Source organism: Phytophthora cinnamomi, assembly GCF_018691715.1.
Source record: "Phytophthora cinnamomi strain GKB4 chromosome Unknown Contig35, whole genome shotgun sequence".
NCBI lineage: Eukaryota > Oomycota > Peronosporomycetes > Peronosporales > Peronosporaceae > Phytophthora > Phytophthora cinnamomi.
This window is the reverse complement of record NW_027150968.1, coordinates 583,950-606,069: the sequence shown is the minus strand read 5'-3', so window position 1 is coordinate 606,069 and position 22,120 is coordinate 583,950. Positions and strand designations below refer to the sequence as shown.

The 22,120-nt window shown below is 53.0% G+C and overlaps 4 protein-coding genes across 5 annotated transcripts; 2 read left to right on the top strand and 2 right to left on the bottom strand.

Annotated features, from left to right (window-relative positions):
• Nucleotides 1-7,084: 7,084 nt before the first annotated feature.
• IUM83_17021 (dead deah box rna) lies at nt 7,085-7,640 on the bottom strand (the record flags this gene model as incomplete). The annotated part of the gene is made up of 3 exons (XM_067941946.1): nt 7,085-7,359; nt 7,430-7,503; nt 7,588-7,640. 3 exons carry the CDS (start codon nt 7,638-7,640, stop codon nt 7,085-7,087), a joined length of 402 nt encoding a protein of 133 aa, XP_067792423.1.
• Nucleotides 7,641-13,625: 5,985 nt separating this feature from the next.
• Nucleotides 13,626-14,420, top strand: IUM83_17020 (oxidoreductase; the record flags this gene model as incomplete). 2 transcript variants are annotated; one of them, XM_067941945.1, is made up of 1 exon in its annotated part: nt 13,626-14,420. In XM_067941945.1, one exon carries the CDS (start codon nt 13,626-13,628, stop codon nt 14,418-14,420), a length of 795 nt encoding a protein of 264 aa, XP_067792422.1. The 2 variants fall into 2 exon arrangements, with proteins under 2 accessions (XP_067792422.1, XP_067792421.1); XM_067941944.1 differs by having other exon boundaries at nt 13,896-14,420.
• Nucleotides 14,421-15,871: 1,451 nt separating this feature from the next.
• On the top strand, nt 15,872-20,041 carry IUM83_17019 (Intraflagellar Transport Protein 122; the record flags this gene model as incomplete). The annotated part of the gene is made up of 5 exons (XM_067941943.1): nt 15,872-16,575; nt 16,641-16,718; nt 16,795-17,445; nt 17,521-19,405; nt 19,478-20,041. 5 exons carry the CDS (start codon nt 15,872-15,874, stop codon nt 20,039-20,041), a joined length of 3,882 nt encoding a protein of 1,293 aa, XP_067792362.1.
• Nucleotides 20,042-20,156: 115 nt separating this feature from the next.
• Nucleotides 20,157-21,800, bottom strand: IUM83_17018 (Multidrug/Oligosaccharidyl-lipid/Polysaccharide (MOP) Flippase Superfamily; the record flags this gene model as incomplete). Its single annotated transcript, XM_067941942.1, has 1 exon — nt 20,157-21,800. One exon carries the CDS (start codon nt 21,798-21,800, stop codon nt 20,157-20,159), a length of 1,644 nt encoding a protein of 547 aa, XP_067792363.1.
• Nucleotides 21,801-22,120: the final 320 nt, after the last annotated feature.

Genomic DNA, 22,120 nt, shown 5'->3' with positions numbered 1-22,120 from the left:
GGTCTGCGTTTCCACCAGGGACAAGTATAACGCAGCGACAGCAGGAAGCAGTTCATGGCAATGACTGCATTTCCCCGTGGAGCCTCGCGTTACTGTCATGCAAACTTGGTTGCGAGTTGCATATTTTTTTCTGCATAGGCGAGATGTATTACACTTAGATTTACAACAACCTACTTCAAGAAGTATGAAGAGTTGTTGATTCGTGGTGCTGGCGCTTACAACTCGGCACGAGCACACGAAACGTTGCCGCTTATAATGTAGCGGGGATGCGAGATCTGCCATCCAACTGCGCAAAACTACGTCTTTCATCCACTAATGCATCCATTGTTTTATGGGCAAGACAGCGTTGCTTTTACGGTAGGCTTAACCAGTACAGTCTGCAGATATAACAGTAGTTGCATCCCGACAATTATGCATCTTAGCAGCGTCTAGAAAGATTTCTCCAGAAGTCGATAATGACCAGCTGCCTTGACAAATTGTTGGTCCCCGGCGAGGGGCCCATACGCGAATCCCTCGTGCGAATCTTCTCTCTGTGTCGGCTAATGAAGGAGCTAAGGCCGTTGTGCTTGGCGTATCCCGACAGGCGATGGTCAGAAACTACATCTATTCATCCATACGCAACTAGCATGAGCCAGCTGACACCCAACTCGGATGTACACCCAACTTTAGGTGCGAACCCAGTCAAGGAGGAAGCCCTAGTGCGTGCATGCAGTTAGTCTAGCGTTAGGAACACAGCACGCAGCTAACCCTGTCAATTCTCAGTTTCTAATTTAGCTCTATTCCGCGTATCAGCGGTTCACAACACGAGAGCTACGGCAGTGCTACCAGCTCGGCGCGCGCCTCCACAACCTCTTCGCAGAACTGGTCGCAATCGACAATGTGGGCCATCCTCCGTGGTCAATGGAACTGCTCAACAAATTCATCGAGGCCATGACAAGTTTTCTGGCGTTTTGAGATAGCATCAAGACAAAAAACTAGTCTTTCTGATCGCAGAGCACACTAAAATGACGGGTGAATTGTGGGGGTTGAACCAACACCTTGCCGCGGTGTTCGAGTCTTTGGACGTAGCCTCTCCGGATGACTGGTACTTCCCGTGGCACTATGAGCGTTGCAATGCGGAGACGGTAATAACTTCCACTGTATAATATGCTGCGGTAGTTCTTCGTGATCTTCAGGGCTGCAGGACCCAGACAGAGTCCTATTTTACGTTGAAGTTCGAAGTAAAAAAAAAGAGAAGAACGAAATACGGATATGTCCATTGACTGGATGAAGTTGTTGATACAGATAATTTTTGCGGCGATGAACAACAGATAGGGCGTTGCCTTCGTGGTTTCTGCACGTGAGTGCAGTGCGGTTTGAAGCTATGCTGTTCGCGAGGATTGCTCAGCACAGTGCATCGTGGAAATTTAGATTCCGTTGAGACTGCAGTAGATTAGCCAGCGCGTTCATCGCTTGCTCCGTCTGCTCATTAATACAAAACCAAAGAAACTCCACAATTGGCGGCGAAACACCCTCTTTAGCGAGTATGATGCTGTTACTCCCATCAGAAGATAGAGTTGCCAATATTTGGGTTGATTGCTCCTTCTGAACATTCGATCCGACTCGGAGGAGCTCTACCAAAACCGGTAAGCCTCACTCCTCCACAATTACTCGGTAGCTACCAGTATTGGTGTCCAAGACAGCCAGCAACCGAGCTCCAATATCCTTTAGCGCACGAGTTCCACTCCGAAGTAGCACTAAGCAACGGGGTATCGCTCCCTTCCTTGTGCTTGCATTCTTGGTCGACTTCCTATTACCAAAGCTCATCAATGCAGTTGCTGCCATCTTTTCTGATCTTCATTCCCCACCTCGAGTAGTGACACAAGCACTGAAACTAACCCTTCATTTCCTTCGATGTCGCCGGTGGTACCGCTGATAGCAAGACGGCACAACACCCAGGCTGAGTATGTCTTCTGCATATCAGTACCAGTTCGAAGAATTTTACCAGAGTTACTATCTCCTCGTTCTGCAAAAACACCCGCCAATGTACATCTTTACTGCCTAGAAAAAAGCCAATGGTAATGGCCTATCAGAATGTCGTTGCTTCATCACCTCTTTTCAGCAACGCTACAAGGGCTTCCACTGCCCTAGAGTTTTGTAGTTCTCTGCCACAATTCGCTTTAATAGCACCCGCGCAATGTATCACGACCCTCAATTGGTCTTATCTGCTACCACCATTTATCAAAGTGTCCACAAGCAAGGCCCATTCTCGCGGCTCCACAACTTGAATAGACTGTCCAAGCGCTATAAGTTTCCCGCTTGAATAGCTGGAAGTTAACCTCAGCGTTTTGAACATTGAAGTGCGCACACTTGAGCGAATTGGGTGCGACCATTTTTCACCAAATCAACTAACGCCGAAACAACATCCTTGTCATAAATTTGTTGGCCGTTCTCATCATCGGCGCAGGCTTGAACGAGTTGCAGTAGAGCTTGACTTTGTTTTTCTGCAGACTCGGTCCGGGTCACCGCAATGAGTTCTGGGATATACAAGTTACCAGGGGTGTGCTGGGAGGCAGTTGGGTCCCACATTGCGAGCAAAAGAACCACTCGGCTGAGATTGGCGCAGTACACGTGCAGCAGCTATTGGGTTCAGCAAATAGTTTGAGATTCATCACACTTTTGAACCCAACTCTTTTTTCGGGGCTGAGCTTTGGAAACCACAAGCACCCAGACCTCACCCGTCATGCTGTCTGGCCTACTGGGGATCACTCCAATTTGCACGATCTCGCGAACACAGTTATCATCTAAATGCGCGAGTCTGAGGCCGTTTGTAGCAGCTTCAATCATGCACATTGCCAACGAATGCACGTCGGAGGCGAAGGTAGCTCGACCCACCAAACACGCTGGTGTTCGCCAACGTAAGTTGCCAAACACCATGGGGCTGCCTGAGTGTGCTTGCAGAGATTCCACGCCAAACTCAGCTAACTTCACCTCTCCAGTGTCACTCACAAAAAATGCTGTTCAACTGAAGTTCACCGTGCACGACGCCTTGCTTGTGAAGACAGGCATCTTCACACATGCATATAACTTTGAATTCATTAGCATATTCACAAGGGAATTACTATTCAGAGGGGTAACATACACGAAGTATATCGAGTATCTTAGGACCAGCTATTTGCTGTCGGAGGATGGATCAAGTCGAGCGAAGAAGCTGCTTGAGACGCTGTTCGACTTCGAAGAAGTCACAATGGCCCTGCAGGACCCGACGCTGACGCTGGTGGGCGTCCGTCGTGCATTCAACTGGGTGGTACGTCAATATCCAGCGATGGAGGAAAGACGGCACCGGACGCGCCCATCGTGAACTACCCAGCACTGCATCACGAAAATCATCACTGGCGACCGCTTGACAGCTCACGAACAAGAAGCGTGCAAGAGCTTCAGATGTGCGGCTGTTGTCCCGCCTACGGAGGAAACGACTCGCTCCTTTTTGGCGCTGGACTTTAAGAAGGTGACTCCCGCACGCACAAGCTACATGCAAGCGGCTTGGGTGCCACCGACGTATGAGTGCGAGAGTATTTTTTTTTTTCGCAGACAAATACGGTCTACACCGACATGCGCACGAGCATGAATGTCAACACGCTGGAGGTGTTGATGTTCCTTGCTTACAATAGAGACTTCTGGGATGTTGGGAGTGTTTAGGACATTAGGCGAAAAATGCGCAATTAGACTGAAGAATAATGTAATGATTATTTCACCGTCATTTGAACGAGAACATCCACACAAAATTGCATATTGAGAGCCCTGCTAGGGGAGTCTGTAATCTCTGGGATTTGTCGCTGTTCCCCCCGACCTGCTGCCGGGGAAGATGCTTCATTTGATCCAGTACTCCCGATATGCGAATGTGTCATCGAGGTTGCATCAAGAAAATCGAGGAGCATCTCGAACCGACTCAGTTGCCAACATTAAGCGTCAACGCGTCGTCCTTCTGGTCGCTTTGATAACTCGGGGTTGAGTTCAAGTGAATATCCATAACTACAAACTCCTGCCACAAAGCCAATCAAGGCGAAAGCTGTAATCGACCCCTGCAGAAATAAACAAAAAAGTGAAAGTGTTACCCGTTTTTCCGACAAATGAACATCAAAATGCTAACCTAAGTGGACGAGTTCGTACTGCACAAGATTCAACACCTCAACAACGAGAAAGCCGTGACCAGATAAACTTGGGTCTAGCACGATTGCAAGTTGATACAACGAAGAGAATCCGAATTTGCGTCGAGGATAAAGCGCTAGGAAAACGAACGAAACAATCCGAACTTGGTCGTCCCAGCGGTAAAATGGCAGTACACCGAGCATGTACTACATGATCTCGTAAATGAAGCAATGTGGTATTGCAGTCTAGCTCTCACAGAGCAGTTAGTACTCGAGAAGTAATATTATTAACCCACCATGCACGTCTCATGATTGACTCCTGTGCGCCACGTTGGCACTGCCACCTATGCTCCTTTGTTGCTGCCTCCAAGTCTCCTGTTATTGATAACAGGCTGTCACCCGAGTCAACATTTTTACACAACAGTCAACATTTCTACACAAAACGAATCGGTTGCAATTGAGCAGGAAAGCAATCGTTAGTCGGCTAGCTAGCTAGCTATAAACTTCAGCGGATTGTATTTTAACCTGAGGCGGGTTCGCCATTGTGGATAAAATCAAAACGAACTGTCTGCGAGTTTGCTACTTCAGTACGGTCGATTTCACTTTGGGTTTTATGCCCTGTTTTGAAGTACTAGTGACAGTTAGTATGAGATGGCGACCAAAATTGGTGTCCCCCAGTTCCACTATATGTAGTTTAAGCAGCTCAAGTTTATGTCATCTTGGCAGAATTCCTAGTCATGTTTGTCGCGAAGCCACTCGAACCGAAGCGTAAAGTCAGCACCTACACAAACGCAACAAATGAAGACGTTGCTCTTAAAACTAATGGCCCCGGATTTTCCAAGCGTACAACGCAATACTTACCGAAATGCTCCAGATCGTATTGTAATACGAATATAATAGATCCGAAAAGCATAGATTGAACCACATGAAACTCCGTTTCGAGCACAAACGCCACCTGGTACAATGGAGAGAACCCAAATTTGTGACGAAGCAACGTGTCGAAAAAGAGTAATAACACCACTTCCATCACCGCAAACAGCGCAGTGTTTGATGTCGACTGCATGTCCCAGGCACCAGCACCGCCTGGGTAATACACAACGTTTGGCAAGTGCTCGAGTACGGACTTGTAGATCAGGAAGACTATTGGAACCATCGACTCTACGTACTGGACGAGAGCGACGTATTCGGCATGAAACAGAAGTTGCACACCTCGAACCACAATCTTATTCAGTGCCTGGGTAGCTTCTGTACCTAGGTCTGTATGTAGATTTGCTGATTTGTTTTCACCAGAGTGTGGGGTAATCGATGCACTTCGTCTGTGTTGGTATTCATGCCGTCGTAAGCTTACATGGTGTTCTTGATCCGCAATTCTTCCATTTTGATGGCGGTATACACCAGATGCATCAAGAGTATGAAGATGCTCCAGCCTCTCGGTCGTGAGTGGATACGGGAGACATGCCCACAACCGAACTCTCTCCAGCGACTTTGGTGGTAACGAAACCGAGTTTTGCATTGCTTCAAGAATAATTACCAGCAAGCTCGTACTGGCCAATGAGTCGAATTTCTTGCATATAAGAGTTTGAGAGTTCCTCCGATCGTCCAGTAGTTTGAACAGCGGTTTTCCATTTGCACTCATCGCTCGGAATTCCAGCAGAGACTGTCCAATGTTAGCTGCGATGAATAGCAGCATCAAGGATATGGAACTTGACGTGGACATACACACCGCTATGAATAATGTACTCAAGAAATCCACACAAAACGCCACTGCAAGTGGCATGATATCTTCCAGTCTACGCGTACTGCTCACCATGAATCGCTTTGCTGCAAATTTCCATATCGGCAGTATGACGACTGCAACACCTCGATACCCGTCTGGAACTTGCTGAAATAGCAGCTTGTAGATCGGGAACGCTGCAGCTAGCGCTAAAATCGACAATAGGAAGCGATTGAATCGGTCGGCATGAGCCTTCAATGGTGAAGTTTTGGCGAAGAGGACGGATCCCAAGACAAGGAAAGTCATAATCAGATTGACAATTCCAATTGGAACAGGTGCGAGTTGCATCATGAGTGGCACAGGAAACCCAATCTTGTCGGCGGCGAGAAGACAAATACCCACGAAAGCAGTGCTTTTCCCCATAGATAGCGCCATTATTTTGCCGATTGTGAAATTGAGGCCGGGGATCAATCGAGTCATGTGCGAGGTCGAGGCAAAGCTTAGTATGAGTTGAACCAGGAGCAGCCGTACCCAAAAGACCCAATTGGCGGCCCACCCTTCCGACGGAGATCGCAGCGGCAAGCTCTCTATCACCAATGCTGTCGCTAACGCTGGGACGGGCGACAGGAAACAAAGTAATATGACTCGGCCGCGAGAAGTGGTTTTGCAGTACAAGCTGAGACTCTCGAGGCGCTCAACGGAGTACGCACCCTGACTTTCAATTTGGACGGCTCCCCATTTCTCCTCGATACTCTTCCAGATTGACCTTCGTGGTCGTGATTGCCGCGCACGAGTGTTCCCAGGCGACCCAGCCACCACGCCTTGTTCCCACACCTCCACCTCTGCCATTTTGCGCAATGTATCAGGAAATGGTCTGGTCACGTAGACTTGTCCAGGATATTGGAATTTGTATGCGAGGACGTTTGGCCTGGTGGGGAAGATGTCCAGGCAATCGAAGGTGGGATACGGCGAGTACGGCATGTCTGCAATAAACCAAACTATTTTAATAGTTGAAGTACCCACTCCTCGATGGCACCACAGGCAAATTTGTGTTGTAACCTACCAAGGTTGTCAAGCTCACCGGTCAGCACGAGTACACCATCGCAGCTATCGACAAATTATTCGCGGACGGACCCAAGCAGGAGAACACGAGCGCCTCGGCATTTTACCATGCCCTGCTGGACCCGATCTGCCAGAGCAGCAGCCGGCCGGCCCGATGAAGGCGGAGTTTCGGAGTTTCGACTCAAACTGCTGGATGAAGCGGCAGCGAGACGGAGGGTTCACGTGTTTGAGCCACTGGGGGGAGGATCAACAACTTCAAGAATTCGCTAACGATGGAATAGCAAGCGATGAACTGGATGTGCTGGTGTTCGTCAAAAGCCCACGAGCTGCTGCTCCACCGTGGGCACTGGTGGCCGAGATGCTGGGCTCGGACGTGAGTGACGCCTCCTGGTGGGACGGGAGCTACGTTCGAGGTATTCACGTGACCGGAGTGAGGTGTCGTCAGGCCCCACTTAGCTGCAAAGCACAACTTAAGTCAGCCTTATAGGCTTCTGCCGCATACACAAGGATATCTCGTTCCGCTTACCATGATTATCATCAGGAACCCGTCCTCCGTTGAGTTGCCACGTCAAATTCCCGCTGCCATCGCTCACGCGCCATCTACAACAGCATCAAAACGACCGCATAGCGATCGGGACTTTATCGTCACCAAGCATATAGATAGATGTACGCCAGGACACGTACGTAGCTTGCATAAGGTTCTCGATGTTGTAGGGCGCAGACCCGTCAGCATTCAGCTCGACGCTTGTCGGTGGATTGCTCAGACAAAACTCATGCGGCGAGTCCGTAAAAACACCTCCTGGGAGGGCTTTCCGTGCTCTACGACATACAATGGCTCACAAGCTGGTCGTGAGGTAACTTCTTTTCACTATTGCAGCCTTCTCTGCACAACAGCGTAGCGGGCTTCACACATGCATATAACTTTGAATTCATTAGCATATTCACAAGGGAATTACTATTCAGAGGGGTAACATACACGAAGTATATCGAGTATCTTAGGACCAGCTATTTGCTGTCGGAGGATGGATCAAGTCGAGCGAAGAAGCTGCTTGAGACGCTGTTCGACTTCGAAGAAGTCACAATGGCCCTGCAGGACCCGACGCTGACGCTGGTGGGCGTCCGTCGTGCATTCGACTGGGTGGTACGTCAATATCCAGCGATGGAGGAAAGACGGCACCGGACGCGCCCATCGTGAACTACCCAGCACTGCATCACGAAAATCATCACTGGCGACCGCTTGACAGCTCACGAACAAGAAGCGTGCAAGAGCTTCAGGTGTGCGGCTGTTGCCCCGCCTACGGAGGAAACGACTCGCTCCTTTTTGGCGCCGGACTTTAAGAAGGTGACTCCCGCACGCACGAGCTACATGCAAGCGGCTTGGGTGCCACCGACGTCAAATGAGTACGAGAGGTTTTTTATTTTCGCAGACGAATATGGTCTACACCGACATGCGCACGAGCATGGAGGTGTTGATGTTCCTTGCTTACAATAGAGACTTCTGGGATGTTGGGAGTGTTCCGGCCGTTAGGCGAAAAATGCGCAATTAGCCTGTAGAATAATGCAAAGATTATTTGAACAAGAACACCCATGCAAAATTGCATATCGAGCAGCCCTATGTGAAGATGGCTCAGTCTAAGAGCTGCGTGATTGAGCAACGTTGACATGCGGACCTTGGTCACTTCTGAATGATTCAAGAACCACCCTTCGCATCTTCGTATACAAGGAATGGGGGCGAGACGACGTGGGACCCACCAAGCATCCTCATAACGTTAGGGTGGTCCAGAGCATGCAACGTTTCCAAATCCTTCTCCAGCTCCATCTGTACATGCTCTTCCACCACCAACTCGTCAACGCAAAAGCGCTTCACCACCGCATTCACCCGAGAACTCAACAACACTCCGCGAAGTAGCGACCCAAACGAGCTGCTTCGACTCGAATTCCACGTCATACTCCGGCAGAAACCACTTGAGCACAGTCAATCCACTCAGTGTCTTCATCACCGCGGCAACCGTCTCCATGACTGGCTTCATCCACCTAATCATCTTGCGCCGTCCCCTCCTCCACCTCGGAAGTAAAGTAAACCAGGTCTCAGCTCGAGCCCTGGAGCTCTGCACGTCTCTTAAAACCACCGATTTATCCTTAATTGCAGCGTCAACCTCCGCGTCTTGCACCTGGCAGTCCTCCCGCCACTGGTCGCCCCAGTTTCTTCCATGCAGCACAGCGTGACTGCGCCCACGAGACTCGAACACCGGATTCCCCATTTTGGTTGTCAATTTTTGGGTCTTATCTGATACGCCAGATTTGGTGACACTGCTTTTTGAGTAACTGCAGTTAGAAACGTTTCTAACAGAGGGAGAGCTGATTGAAAATTGCAGCAATGCCTATCACTCGTCAGGTATCTGATGTTTAGTGCGCTGCTGGGCCTGGTCGTCCCTGGGGAGGGGCCTGTCGCCCTCGCGCTCTCCAGGGCTCAACCGTTATGCCTGCAAATGCACGAGCATCAAACTGCAAGCGAGCGGGTCCTCTCGCGGCTCAAGAATGTGTTGGCGGAGCTCCAGTCTATGGAGCGGGAGGACCAGCTGCCGTCCACCAATTCACTCGAGTCGTACACGGCCATTGTGACCAGGTTCATCCGCTTCCTGCAACTTAACCACTCCAAGCCCCTCGTCTATCGGGTCGTCAGAAATACAGCAATAACGGAGGAACTGCAGCAACTGAACGAAAATGTTGCGGGTCTGTTCCTAATGTTGCTCGACGTCGACCTCGTTTCGTGGGAGACCCAGTGGCGAGCAGACTGTTTCGTGCAGCAGGCAGTGCTGACTGCAGCTCTAAGTGATGCAAAAGTCTGCTTGTGTGGTCTTCAGAGCCCGCGAGCTCGGATGGAGGCATTGCTGACTTTGAAGTTCGAAGTGGAGAAGAGAAATGGGCGACATAAGGAAGGTGACATGACACGGATGAAGTCGTTCATGGGGGAGATTGAGAAAGTGTCGAGAATGACCAACACGGCGCTACCGTCGTGGTTTGTACCCGATCACGAGGTGGAAGTGCAGAGCGAGCCATTCGCTCGAGGGTCGTTGGGCTCAGTTTATCATGGAGAGTGGGGGGAGGAGACGAATGTTGTGGTTAAACGTTTTGGTGTGGATGAGGAGGTGCTGGAAGAAGGCGTATGGGCGAAGATCGAGAAGGACATGCACTTGTTGTTTCAGTTGGAGCACCCCAACATCGTAAAAGTGGTAGGGGCGTCGCATGTCGGCTCACCACCCTTCCTTATCTATAAGGACGCAGTCAACGGCAACTTGCGCTCATTTCTTGCTCGCTCAGAAAACAACAAGAGGCACATGTGGCGATTGTTGTACGAAGCTGCACTTGGATTGCAGTATCTTCACCAGAAGGGTGTGGTTCACGGCAACTTAAAACTGAGCAACATCCTTGTGGATAACAACGATCACGCGGTGTTATCGGACTTTGGTTTGGGTACCTTACAGATATGCTGTACACTTTCAGGGACTTTTGCATCAGGGAGCAGCGTGCGATGGCACGCACCTGAGTCTCTGGAGGGTCCTCCAACGGCAGTCTCTGATGTGTACGCACTTGCCATGTGTATAATTGAGGCTTCAATTGGTCTGCCCCCGTTTCATTTTCTCTCTGACAAAGAAGTCGGTGACCACATTCGAAGAGGTAAAATCCCTGATAAGCCGGATGAGATTGCTCCTGAGGTATGGGGACTTGTGTTATTGATGACCAATGCAGACTCAGCGAAGCGAGTTACGCTTCCCTATGTTGTAGAGAAGTTGAAAGAGTGTGCTGATCGAGACAAAATGGCGATGCGCAACGCTGTTGGCGCCTGCAGCTCATGCTGTGCGGCAATCTCGCCAGGCTCTCGCTTTTGCTCACAATGTGGAGTGCCCATCAGAAGTACTACCCAAAATGGTTTTCAGCCGCACAAACCCATTCAACTGAGTGATTCTCCAGCATTTTCCCCGGATAGCAGTGTTCATTTTCTTCTACATATTATTCGGGTTGGCAGTGTTAACGATCAGGAGCAAGCTTTGATGACACTCTACCAGATATGCTTCGCAGAATATCGACGGAAGTTAGTGTACAATGCGAATGGTATATCGAGGCTTGTTGAGATCGCGAGGCATGGTCGCACCTACTTTTTGCGCGTATGTGCACTTGGAATCCTGAGCTGGGCTGATATTGACTTAAAATTTCCGTCGCAAGACCTTGAATCACTTCGTGAGCTGGTTGGGGCTACCACGCCTGATGAGTGCCACACTATTGCCTCAAATGTACAGGATATTAGCAATCAAAGTAAAACCAAGGCAATTATGTATTGTGCGTGTGTTACTGATGGAGAAAACCTGCGAATGCTACAGGATGCAGGTGTTGTAGCACCCCTCATCGCGTTGTTGGGAAGTGACGACAATTTGTTGGTAGTTTGCGCTTTGGGGCGGCTTGCTGCTGATATCGAAAGTTGCAAGACAATGGCACGAAATGGAACTATCGATTCCTTACTGAATGCATTGAGAATCGGAACCCTCACAGAGAAAGAGCACTCTGCTTGGGCCTTGAGTCGGCTTACTGTTAGCACAGATTGTTGCAAGCTGATCGTGGAGAAAGGTGGGATTCCACTTCTTGTTCCGTTACTTCACGCAAACTTTGCTGCTGCAAGATTTCATGGCGCTTGCGTGCTAGGGAGCCTAGCTTTGATCAGTAAAGAGAACAGAAGTGCCATCATCACTCATGGGGCGGTAACTTCATTCGTGGAACTCCTTCAAAGTGAAAACGCGAAGCTGAAAACTCGAGCAGCCTGCACGCTGGCCAATCTAACTGTGGACAACACGAACCGTGATCTGCTGGTGCGCGCAGAAGCCATCACCGCCTTTGTGGCCCTTCTCCAAAGTGGTCCCGATTACTTCAAGGGGCAGGCAACGCGTGCCTTGGCTAATCTCGCCTTGGATGAGTGTCACATCGACGCTATTACGCGCGCCGGAACGATTCCACTGGTGGTGGACCTCCTTCGATCTCCAAGTCGTGCTATAGGTGAAGCAGTGCGTGCTTTGGCTAATTTATCCTTTAGGCCCGAAAGTCGCAGTGTCATTGTGGACGCAGGTGCTATCGAGCCTCTGCTTGGTCTGTTGCAATTAAGAACGGACGACATGAAAGAAGTAGCAACAAGGACATTGGCAAACTTGGCTCTGGATGCCAATAGTCGCAGCGCCATTGCAAGTGCGGGAGCGATTGATCTTTTTGTACGACAGCTTGATGGCGGGCCTGCTAAATTCCAATCAGCCCGAGCATTGGCTAATCTTGCTGTTGGCGAAGAGTACCACAAGGAGATCATACGGTCAGGGGCAGTAGAAAATCTTGTCCTTATGCTCCTGTGCGATAAGGACAACCTCAAGATCCAAGCAGCTCTAGCCTTCGCGAACTTGACTATGAGTGGTGATACCCGACGTATTGTAGCAAACGCAGGTGCCGTGCTACCGTTGGTAGTGCTTCTACGCGATGGGGCAGACATCCAGAGAGACCACGCACTTCGAGCTCTAGCTAATATTGCTACAGAAGTGTGCCACATTGAGATCATCAAGAAGGCTGGGGCGGTTCCTCTTTTTGTGACGCTTTTACGAAGTATTGGTGACAAGAGAAAATATCAAGCAGTTCGAGCGGTGAGAAATATGTGCGCGATTCGTGAATGTAGAAGTGAGGTTATTCGGTCAGGTGCTATTTCACCTCTGATTGATCTACTTCGAGATGGAACTGATAACCAGCAGTACCAAGCTGTGTGTGCATTGGCGAGTCTAGCTGTCGATGCCGAAAGTCGCGCAAGCATCGTAGATGAGGGAGGTGTTTCAAGTCTTATCGGGCAACTTCAAGACGGATCGGTGCGCCGAAAGATTGCTGCTGCAGAAGCGTTCGGCAATTTGGCGGTGGAGGACCATATTATGGAAACGATTAGGAACACAGGAGCGATCCCGGCTCTTGTGGCGCTTCTTGGTTCTCAAAACGAGAAACTGACACATCATGCAGTTCAGGCTTTAGAAAAGTTATGTGATGACCCTGGAAGCTGCCGTGCCATTGTAAATGCAAGATCCATTTCGCTTGTTGTGCCTCTGCTTCGATCTGGAACGGATGAACAGAAAGAAGATGCAGCGAGACTTTTGTGTCACTTGTCGGGCGATAAGAACGAAAGTCACATCTTCGCGGAAACCATCCCGGAGCTGATAACACTAGTCAACTACAAGGTGGATGCGGTAAAGAAGTACGCCGTCTCAACTCTGGCTAACTTGGCGGATAGTGATGTGAATCGCTCCAAGATTGCGAGCGAGGGGGGCATCACTCCTCTCGTGGGGCTTCTGCGAGATGGACCAGACGACATGAAGAAGGACGCAGCACGCGCTCTGGGAAACTTGGCTGCTAATAATCGAGCAAACCGAGATGAAATGGACCAGCACGAGATTGTTGCTTTGCTCCAGGACCTGCATCGGACTGGGCAGCCTTCTCAAAGAGATGCTGCAGCACATGCACTGGAGCGTCTAGACGAATGTCGGCCAGCGCTAAAGCGATTGCGTTGCGATAGATGAATGAATGTCAAGTGCGTCTTCAACGATCAACACTCTTCACAGTCAATAACTTCGCCATCTTCACGCAGCAGAACTCCATTCCTCTACTCACTTTTGAATTGCCAACCAAGCACGCAACATCTCTTCACGACAGCCATGACCCAAATTATCGGCTTCGTCGGCTTCGGCAACGTCAACTCGATTCTCGCCCAGCTCGCCGTGAACGCCGGCTATCAAGTCGCCCTGAGCAACTCGAGAGGCCCATCGACTCTGTCGGACGCAGTCGCGAAGCTTGGCAACAAAGCAAGCGCTGGCACCGTCGAGGAAGTGGTTCGCCAAAGCGACCTCGTGTCCGTGTCGGTGCCTCTGAAAAGCGTCGAGCAGCTCCCAGCGGACGAATTCGCCGGGAAGATCGTGATCGACAGCATGAACTACTACCCGCAGCGAGACGGCCACTTTGAGGAGCTCGACAATCGAGAGCTGACGACCAGCGAGTGGGTTCAAAGCCGCCTCAAGGGCTCGCAAGTGGTCAAGGTCTTCAACAATATCGACCAGTTCCACCTCCAGTACGGAGCACGCCCTGCTGACGATGCGACGCGTTGGGCTCTGCCTATCGCCGGTGACAGCGAGGCCAAGGCTCAAGTCTCGAAGTTCGTGGACGCGATCGGATTCGACCCCGTAGACTGCGGCGCGCTCGACGAAAGTTGGCGTTTCCAGCAGAACACACCGGTCTACTGCACTCCCTACATCGGGGAGTGGCCTGAAGGTGCGAGAGGCGACAAGATGCTGGAATGGGTCAAGACGGATCACAGCAAGGCGGTCAAAACCCAGGACGTGCTGGAATTACTGGCCCAAGCAAACAAATTGGACCCTGTTGGCGGGGTCATCAATCTTCCACCGGAGTATGCGTCTCTCTTTGCAGGGGTGCGAGCCATGCAGCAGCAAATGTGAACCCTCCGAAGCGAGACCGCAATGGATTGACAGACAGCACGGTGCATCATATTCAAGTTCAACATGCATTCTCTTACTAAGAAAACAAAAACAAACAAACATGGAAACCGTTGAATTGCCCTTGATCCCCTTCCGCCAGGCTCGTGATTTTTCTCGCGCTGCGAGTCATTTATTCTGGCATTGGCCTTGTGCTGGTGGATTGCGTCAGAACATCAGCGTCTGTGGTCACAATGAGCCTGTCGCGCTTAGGATTATGACAAATCTCCACTCGCACAAGTTGGAAACGATCCCGACGGTGCTTGTTGTCGCGTACATGTTGCCAATTTCTGTGACCATGTCAGAGCGTCCTTCATGTCACGCTTCATGTTTGCGTCATCGTCCATTTCGTAGTCTTCGTCGTCGCTTTCTTCGAAATCGCCACGTTCCTTTATCGTCGGTAACATCACACAGACACCACGAACCAGAAGAAGTCAAGAGTTCTCGCGTCCAAAATCTCCCTGTTACTCTCCAACTGATATCCACGATCTGTGCCGAGGTCAGAATATGGTTTAAAATGTTGTACAACAGGAACTTCTGCCGTGTCCTCGGGTCGGACATTCTGGCTGCCATGGCCACAATCTTATGCAATTTTTCCAGCGTCGAAGTACCCATGCTCTGTGAGATTGCAGCCGGCCTTTGTACGAACGATTTCGTGGAGCACCGATGGACGCTATGACTCCACTCCAGCTTCGCCAAATCGATTGGCCACGGGCCTCGCTCAGGCTTCAGCTCAGTAACCACACCTTCCCAGTGCTTGTGACACGCTGTGCGAAGACGCAAATCGCTACGAACGGATTGACATGGTTCGCATATGGAGCTCCTACGAGAACGCACGAGTCGTCGATTTCGACTTCACATCTCATGTAGTCGATGCTGTCAGTAGATTCCCCATTTTGGAGAGCCAACGCATCCTTCGAGCCCTCGCTCTGGTGACAAATCTAGCTACCGTGCTAGGTTTTAGACAGGAACTTGCAAACTCCTTCGGAAGGAATCTTGGCTGCACCTGCTATTGTTTTTTTTGCATGGGTTTAGTTAAATCGACCGTCGCTAGAAACATGCTGGGACGGATACCTACCAAAGCAAATTCGGCGCACCGTATAGCAACAACCACAAGTCGGACCAACGCGCAGCTTCCTCGCCCGATGAGAGCAAAGTTGGAGGAACACGCCCTTCTCGACTTTTCCCGACAAATCCAAGCCAACTACGCCATGCACAACCTTTAAATCTTGCCTATCGACCCACTCGGTGCATTTGGCGCGACCGATCGGGTCAACGGCTTTTCAAGATCCATGATCCACCACGTGCGACTTTTCATTCCGCGTCCTGCGCGCACCAAAAGCGTCAGATCCGTCACCAGGCCATAGCTATCGAGGAGAGTGCTGTCCCTGCCCGAGTTGGGACTCTAATTACCCATGCGGAGCGTGTTGGCGTGGAGTGACAAAGTGCCCGAGCGCAATGGGGAGAAGTTCGTGGTGCAGGATTTGGCCTTTCGACCCGACGGGTCTCAAGTTGTGGCGGCCGTGGGCACCCGCGTGCTGGTGTACGACGCCGTGGACGGCACGTTGCTGCACTCGCTAAAAGGCCACAAGGGAACGGTGTACGCCGTGGACTATTCGCACGACGGCAAGCGGTTCGCCTCCGGTGGCGCGGACAACATCGTCATCATCTGGACGGACAAGGCCGAGGGCATCCTCAAGTACACGCACAACGACAGTATCCAGAAGCTGGCCTACAACCCGCAGTCGCAGTGTCTGGCCAGCTGCACAGCGTCCGACTTCGGGCTTTGGGCGCCGGAGCAGAAGTCCGTGGCCAAGCACAAAGTGGTGGCCAAGATCCTCTCAGCCTGCTGGAGCAAGGACGGCCAGTTGCTGGCGCTGGGTCTGCTCAATGGCAACGTGACGCTGCGGGACAAACTCGGAGCCGAAAAAAGGCTCATTGAACGGTCGAATGCGCCGGTGTGGGCGTTGGCCTGGAGTCCGGCGCACGAAGATGACTCGACGGATATCCTGGCGGTGGGGTGCTGGGACCGGACCCTCGCGTTCTACACGCCCAGCGGCGTCATGCAGGGCAAAGCTCGCAAACTCGCGTTCAACCCTACGAGCCTCACATATTTCAGGTTTGGAAAAGTATTGTTTCGTTCAACATGAATTCAGCGCTAATATGTGGTCTTTGATGATGCAGCAAGGGTAAATACCTGCTGGTTGGGGGCAGCAATCGAAAGGCCGGACTCTATACGAAGGACGGCATTTTCCTCGTCGGGTAATGCCCAAAGTTCCTTGAAAATATTGGTGTAAGTTTGGTTAGTTTAATGTTGGTGTTGGTTCTGGTTTTGCAGGATTTGTGAGCAGGAGAGCTGGGTTTGGGCGATCAAGGCTCGGCCGAAGACGAATTTTCTGGGTGTGGGGAGTGAAGACGGCACGTTGTCGATGTACTGCCTTGTATTTGGCACTGTACACGGCATTTATCAAGAGCGCTATGCCTACCGCGAACACCTTACAGATGTGATCGTGCAGCACCTGATGACGGAGCAAAAGGTGCGGATCAAGACTCGAGACTGCGTCAAGAAGCTTAGCGTGTACCGCGACCGCCTCGCTGTTCAGCTCTCGGACCGCATTATCATTTACGAACTTGCTGGCAACAATGGCAATGGCGCGTCCACCAACGCCAGCTACGACATGCATTATCGGGTGAAGGAACGCATCACGAAAGACCTCCCGTGCAGTCTGCTGGTCGTCACCAGCTTGCACTTCATCTTGTGCCAGAAGCAGAAGTTGCAGCAGTACGACTTCACGGGCAGAAAGGAGCGCGAGTGGGTGTTGGAGTCGCTTATCCGCTACATCAAAGTGACAGGCGGTGCCCCGGGGCGCGAGGGTTTGCTCGTCGGCCTGAAGGACGGCTCCGTGTGGCAGATTTTCATCAACAACCCGTTTCCGATCCCTCTCATCCAGCAGAGCAGCCCCATTTCCTGTCTCGACATCAGCGCCAAGTACGCTTTTTTTTTCCTCTCAGTTGTAATGCTGTTTGTAGACACCTAACTGTTTTGCGTGTTTTGCCATTGTAGCCGAGAGAAGTTGGCAGTCGTAGACGACTCGCACAAGTGTTTGGTGTATGACTTAGCCTCGAAACAACTTTTATTTGAAGAAGGGGCTACGAACAGCGTGGCTTGGAACACCGAATGCGAGGATATGCTGTGTTTCGGCGGCAATGGGCAGCTGAAGATCCGCGCGGGTCAATTTCCAGGTCACACGCAGCGAATGCAGGGGTTCGTAGTGGGTTTTTCAGGATCCAAGGTCTTCTCTCTCAGTGCACTGAGTGTGCAAACCATCGATGTGCCGCAGTCCGCGCCGTTATATCGATACTTGGAGCAAAACAACTTCGCTGAAGCGTACAATGTATCCTGCCTGGGTGTCACGGCGGCAGACTGGAGGTTATTGGCCTGGGAAGCTCTCAAGAGTATGCGCTTCTCAGTTGCACGCAAAGCCTTCATCCGCGTGCGCGACGTGCGCTACATCGAACTGGTGAATGCTCTCGAACAAACCTGGAAGCAGCAAATGCCCCAAGGAGGTGAAGTTGGCAACCAGGAAGGCGAAGAAGTCGGCGGTGAAGCTGGAAAGAAGGTCAAGGCCTTGCTCCAGGCCGAGATCATGGCTCATCAGGGCAAGTTCCCGCTCGCAGCAAAATTGTTCGCGGACTGCGGTGAGCCAGCACGCGCGATCAAAATGTTTGCCGACTTGCGGATGTGGGATGAGGCCAAACGGTTTGCTACCGCTCGCCAAGCTGGAGATGTACAACAACTCGTACTCGCACAGGCTCGATGGGCTGAGGATGTTCAGGACTGGCGTGCTGCTGCGGAAATGTACGCGGCAAGTGGGAACTATGTGCGCGCCGGAGAAATTCTGGGAGAGCACGGCTGGTTAGATGAACTTTTGGAACTCACACGCAAACCTGATGCCGCAGCAAGTTCGCGTTTGTTGACTGTCGCCGCGAACTTCTTCTTGAAGGGCAACCAATTCGCCAACGCGCGCGATATGTACTTAAAACTTGGGGATCTAGACGCTTTGCTGCAGATGCACATCCGACTGCAGGAATGGGAAGAGGCTGTTCGTTTGGCAGACAGACACCGAGACAGCGTGCGCCGACCAGATGAAGTATTCGTGCCATACGCACAATGGTTGGTGACACAGGATCGCTTTGACGACGCACTGGAAGCTTACACTCGCGCACAGCGACCAGATCAGTGCTGCAAACTGCTCTGCCAGTTGATTGACAATGCAGTGAGCGAGCATCGATTCCGTTCGGCTGCGTACTACCACTGGAGGTTATGCGAGCAGCAAATGAAGACCATCGTGGACCCGAATCAGATGACAGGAGAAGTTGAGCTCAATGAGGAGCAACGCGCCAAACTCGCAGCAGCCATGGAGAACGAGCTTCTATCAGAGCTCTATTACGCGTACGCGATGATATACGCGTTCACCGACGAGCCGTTCACCACACTACTCCCTGAGTCGCTCTTCCATGCTGCAAGATTCCTTCTCAACAAACTTGCAGCTCGAGGAAGCAATGGCAGAGTGGGAGGCGGCAGTGGCAATACAGTCGTGGTAGCGCCCCCGCCACCAGGGATTTCTCTCAGCAACATTTACTTCACACTTGGGCACCACGCCCTGCAGCTCGAGAGCTACAAACTCGCACGACAAGCGTACGATAAGCTGCTTCAGATGAAGTTGCGTCTGGACTGGCAGCCTGTGGTTGACTGCACCGCCATGACGCTGCAAGCGCGGCCGTACGCTGACCGCGAGGAGCTGTTACCTGTGGACTACCGCTCGTCCACCGTGAATCCACTGCTGAACCCTAACAACACCGGCGATGTCTGCATCAACTCTGGTCACCCCTTCATACGCTCTTTCGTGTCATTTGAGAACCTCCCGCTCGTCGAGTTCCAGCCAGAGGTAACCACATACTCCTTGTCGCCATTGTACTACGCACGCTGTTGACTGACATCTCCACCGTGTCTTGTTCAGCCTGGAATTTCAAATGAAGAAGCTGAGCAGCTCATCTTGACGCACCCGAGCGACACAGGAAGCAGCACCAAACGGGCAGGTGGCGGCTGGCGAGAGACCGACTACGGCAACGGCTCCCAAAGCATGAAGCTCGACGACGATGAGCCAGAACCTGTCGACGATTCAACACGAGACGGTGGAGACCTGTTCGAGCAGGCGCTCAACAAACAAGCCACGTACGGTTCCAGCGTCGGCCATCGCTCTGGGGCAGCACAATATCGCGTGCTGCAACTGGATGCCCGGACACTGCGTGCACTGCGTCCGAACGAGGTCTTCATCGTGAAATACCCGACTCGAGCCCTGCGTCCGAAGTACTTCAAGAACATGATCCCGGAGATCAAGATCCACTTGTCGCCGCACTGCCGCCGGTTCTTCCACGAGGAAGACTTCGAGTTCGAGTACCTCAAGGCCGGTCACTGTCCGTGCTGCCAGGTAGCAGAGCTCGCGGCGTTGAATCCACCAGCACAGGACGACGACACTGACCCGACAGACGCCCTGCTAAACGGATCAAAGTTCAAAAAGTAAGACGCGACCGACATTGTAGACGAAATGCAAACTGCCATTGCCGAGGAGGACGCGCGCGCGCGTGTGTGTACCTTGAGCAAGGTCAGCTAATATATACCGTCGTCTCAAGCGTGTTCTAAGCCTGAGAGAACGAGTCCGGAGTAGGTCGAGGCGAGCGTCCGAAGAAGGGCGAGCGCATCAGACCGCCGTCCTCGATCTGGTCCCACTGGCGTCGTCGGCCGGACGGGGTCATGAGTCCTTGAGCGGGCGAGCGCACCACCGGCGCGAGGTTGCCCGGCGTGTTGGCTCCTTCCGCCATGGCGTACTGCAGCGACTCCTGCTCGACGCCCGTGTCGCTGTCGCTGGCCGCCTCCATGGTCTTCACCGCGCGGGCCGCCATCTCGGCCCAGTCCGTGCGGGACAAGACGTAGGCGAAGATGGAGAGCTTGAGCACCTCCATGGTGCACACGCCGTACCAGAGCGCCGAGAAGCCGAAGCCCAGGGTGACGCCGCCGAAGTAGGCGATGGGCAGCTCGATGCACCAGACGCTGAGCGAGCTGACCCAGGCCGTGACCGAGACCTCGCCCATGCCCGCGAGCACGGACGACACGAGGATCTCGACCGACTCGATCATGTAGCCCGTGATGAAAATGGGCTGCACGAGCATGCACAGCTGCAGCAGCGCGTCGTCGTTCGAGTAGAGGCGGAAGAGCGTCTCGCGCAGCAGGAACGTCACGACGGCCAGCGTCGCGACGGTGCCCACCGTGCACACGAAGCCGAGGAAGCCCAGCACGCGCGCGGCCTTGGGGCGGCCCGCGCCCAGGTAGTTGGCCACGCGGATCTGCGTGGCCGAGCCGAAGCCCCAGAAGAGCGCCCAGAGCAGCGACCAGAGGCCGGAGATGACGGCGTTGGCGGCGATCACGTCCGCGCCGAGGCGCGCGGCCACGAGCGTGAGCGCCGAGTTGGCCAGGTTGGACACCATGCTGTTGGCGGCCACGGGGCCCGAGATGTTGAGGAAGACCCGCAGTCTCTCGCGCGTGAAGGCCTTGAGGTCCCAGCCGCCCCAGGCCTGCAGGTGCATCTGTCTGTAGCAGATGCAGTACGAGATGAGCGCGAGCGGCTGGAACCAGGCGGCGATGACCGTGGCCATGGGCGAGCCGTCGAAGCCCAGGCCGCCCCAGCCGAGGGCCCCGAAGATGAGCGTGTAGTTGGCCGCGCAGGCCACGCCGATGGACAGCGCGCCCACGACCGTGACGGGCGACATGATGCCCATGGACTGCAAGTAGAGCCGCACGCAGGCGTAGACCAGCGACGGCCAGACGCTCAGCGACAGGATGCGCGCGAACCGCACGCCGAGCCGCACCACCTCGGCGTCGTCCGTGGACAGCGCCAGCAGGCAGCCGACGCTCCAGTACCAGAGCACCACGGGCAGCGACAGCAGCGAGACGACCACGAGGCCGATCTGCAGCCACGTGCCCGCCAGCTCGCCATTCCGGGCGCCCCACGCCTGGCCGCACAGCGTCACGAGCGCCGTGGCGCCCGACCAGACGCCGGCCAGCGGCACGTTCGTCCACGTGGACGCCAGCGACGCCGCGGCCAGCGACGCCGTGCCCAGGTGCCCCAGGAACGCGCTGTCCACCGAGATGAGCGCGATGCGCGCGAAGGTCGAGAGCGACACCTGCAGCGCCATGCCCGTGAGCCCCCAGAACTCGGCGGCCACGTCCACGTCGGCCTCGCCGTCCAGCAGCAGCGGCGCCTTCTCCCCCTTCGGCGGCGGCATTCGGGTTTTCGATGTGCTGTGCTGTGCTGTGGTGCTTGGAGCTTGGGCGAAGTGGCTGGTGCGAGGCGAATCGCGGAATGAGCAACGGAGATGCGCCGTGCCGCCGTCGCAGGAGGCCCAGAGGTCCAACAACGCAGGTGGATGCAACGCACACACACATCACACGATCCCCAGGTCGAAACCTCCCACTCACCGACGCCGGAGACGTTGACGAGGCGGATAGCACATCAATCGACGTGGACACAGAACGGGGCGCCGCGCGCAGAAAAGAGGACGCCGCGGGGTCCACCAGCGTCTTGTGAGTCGGAGCCTTGATTGTT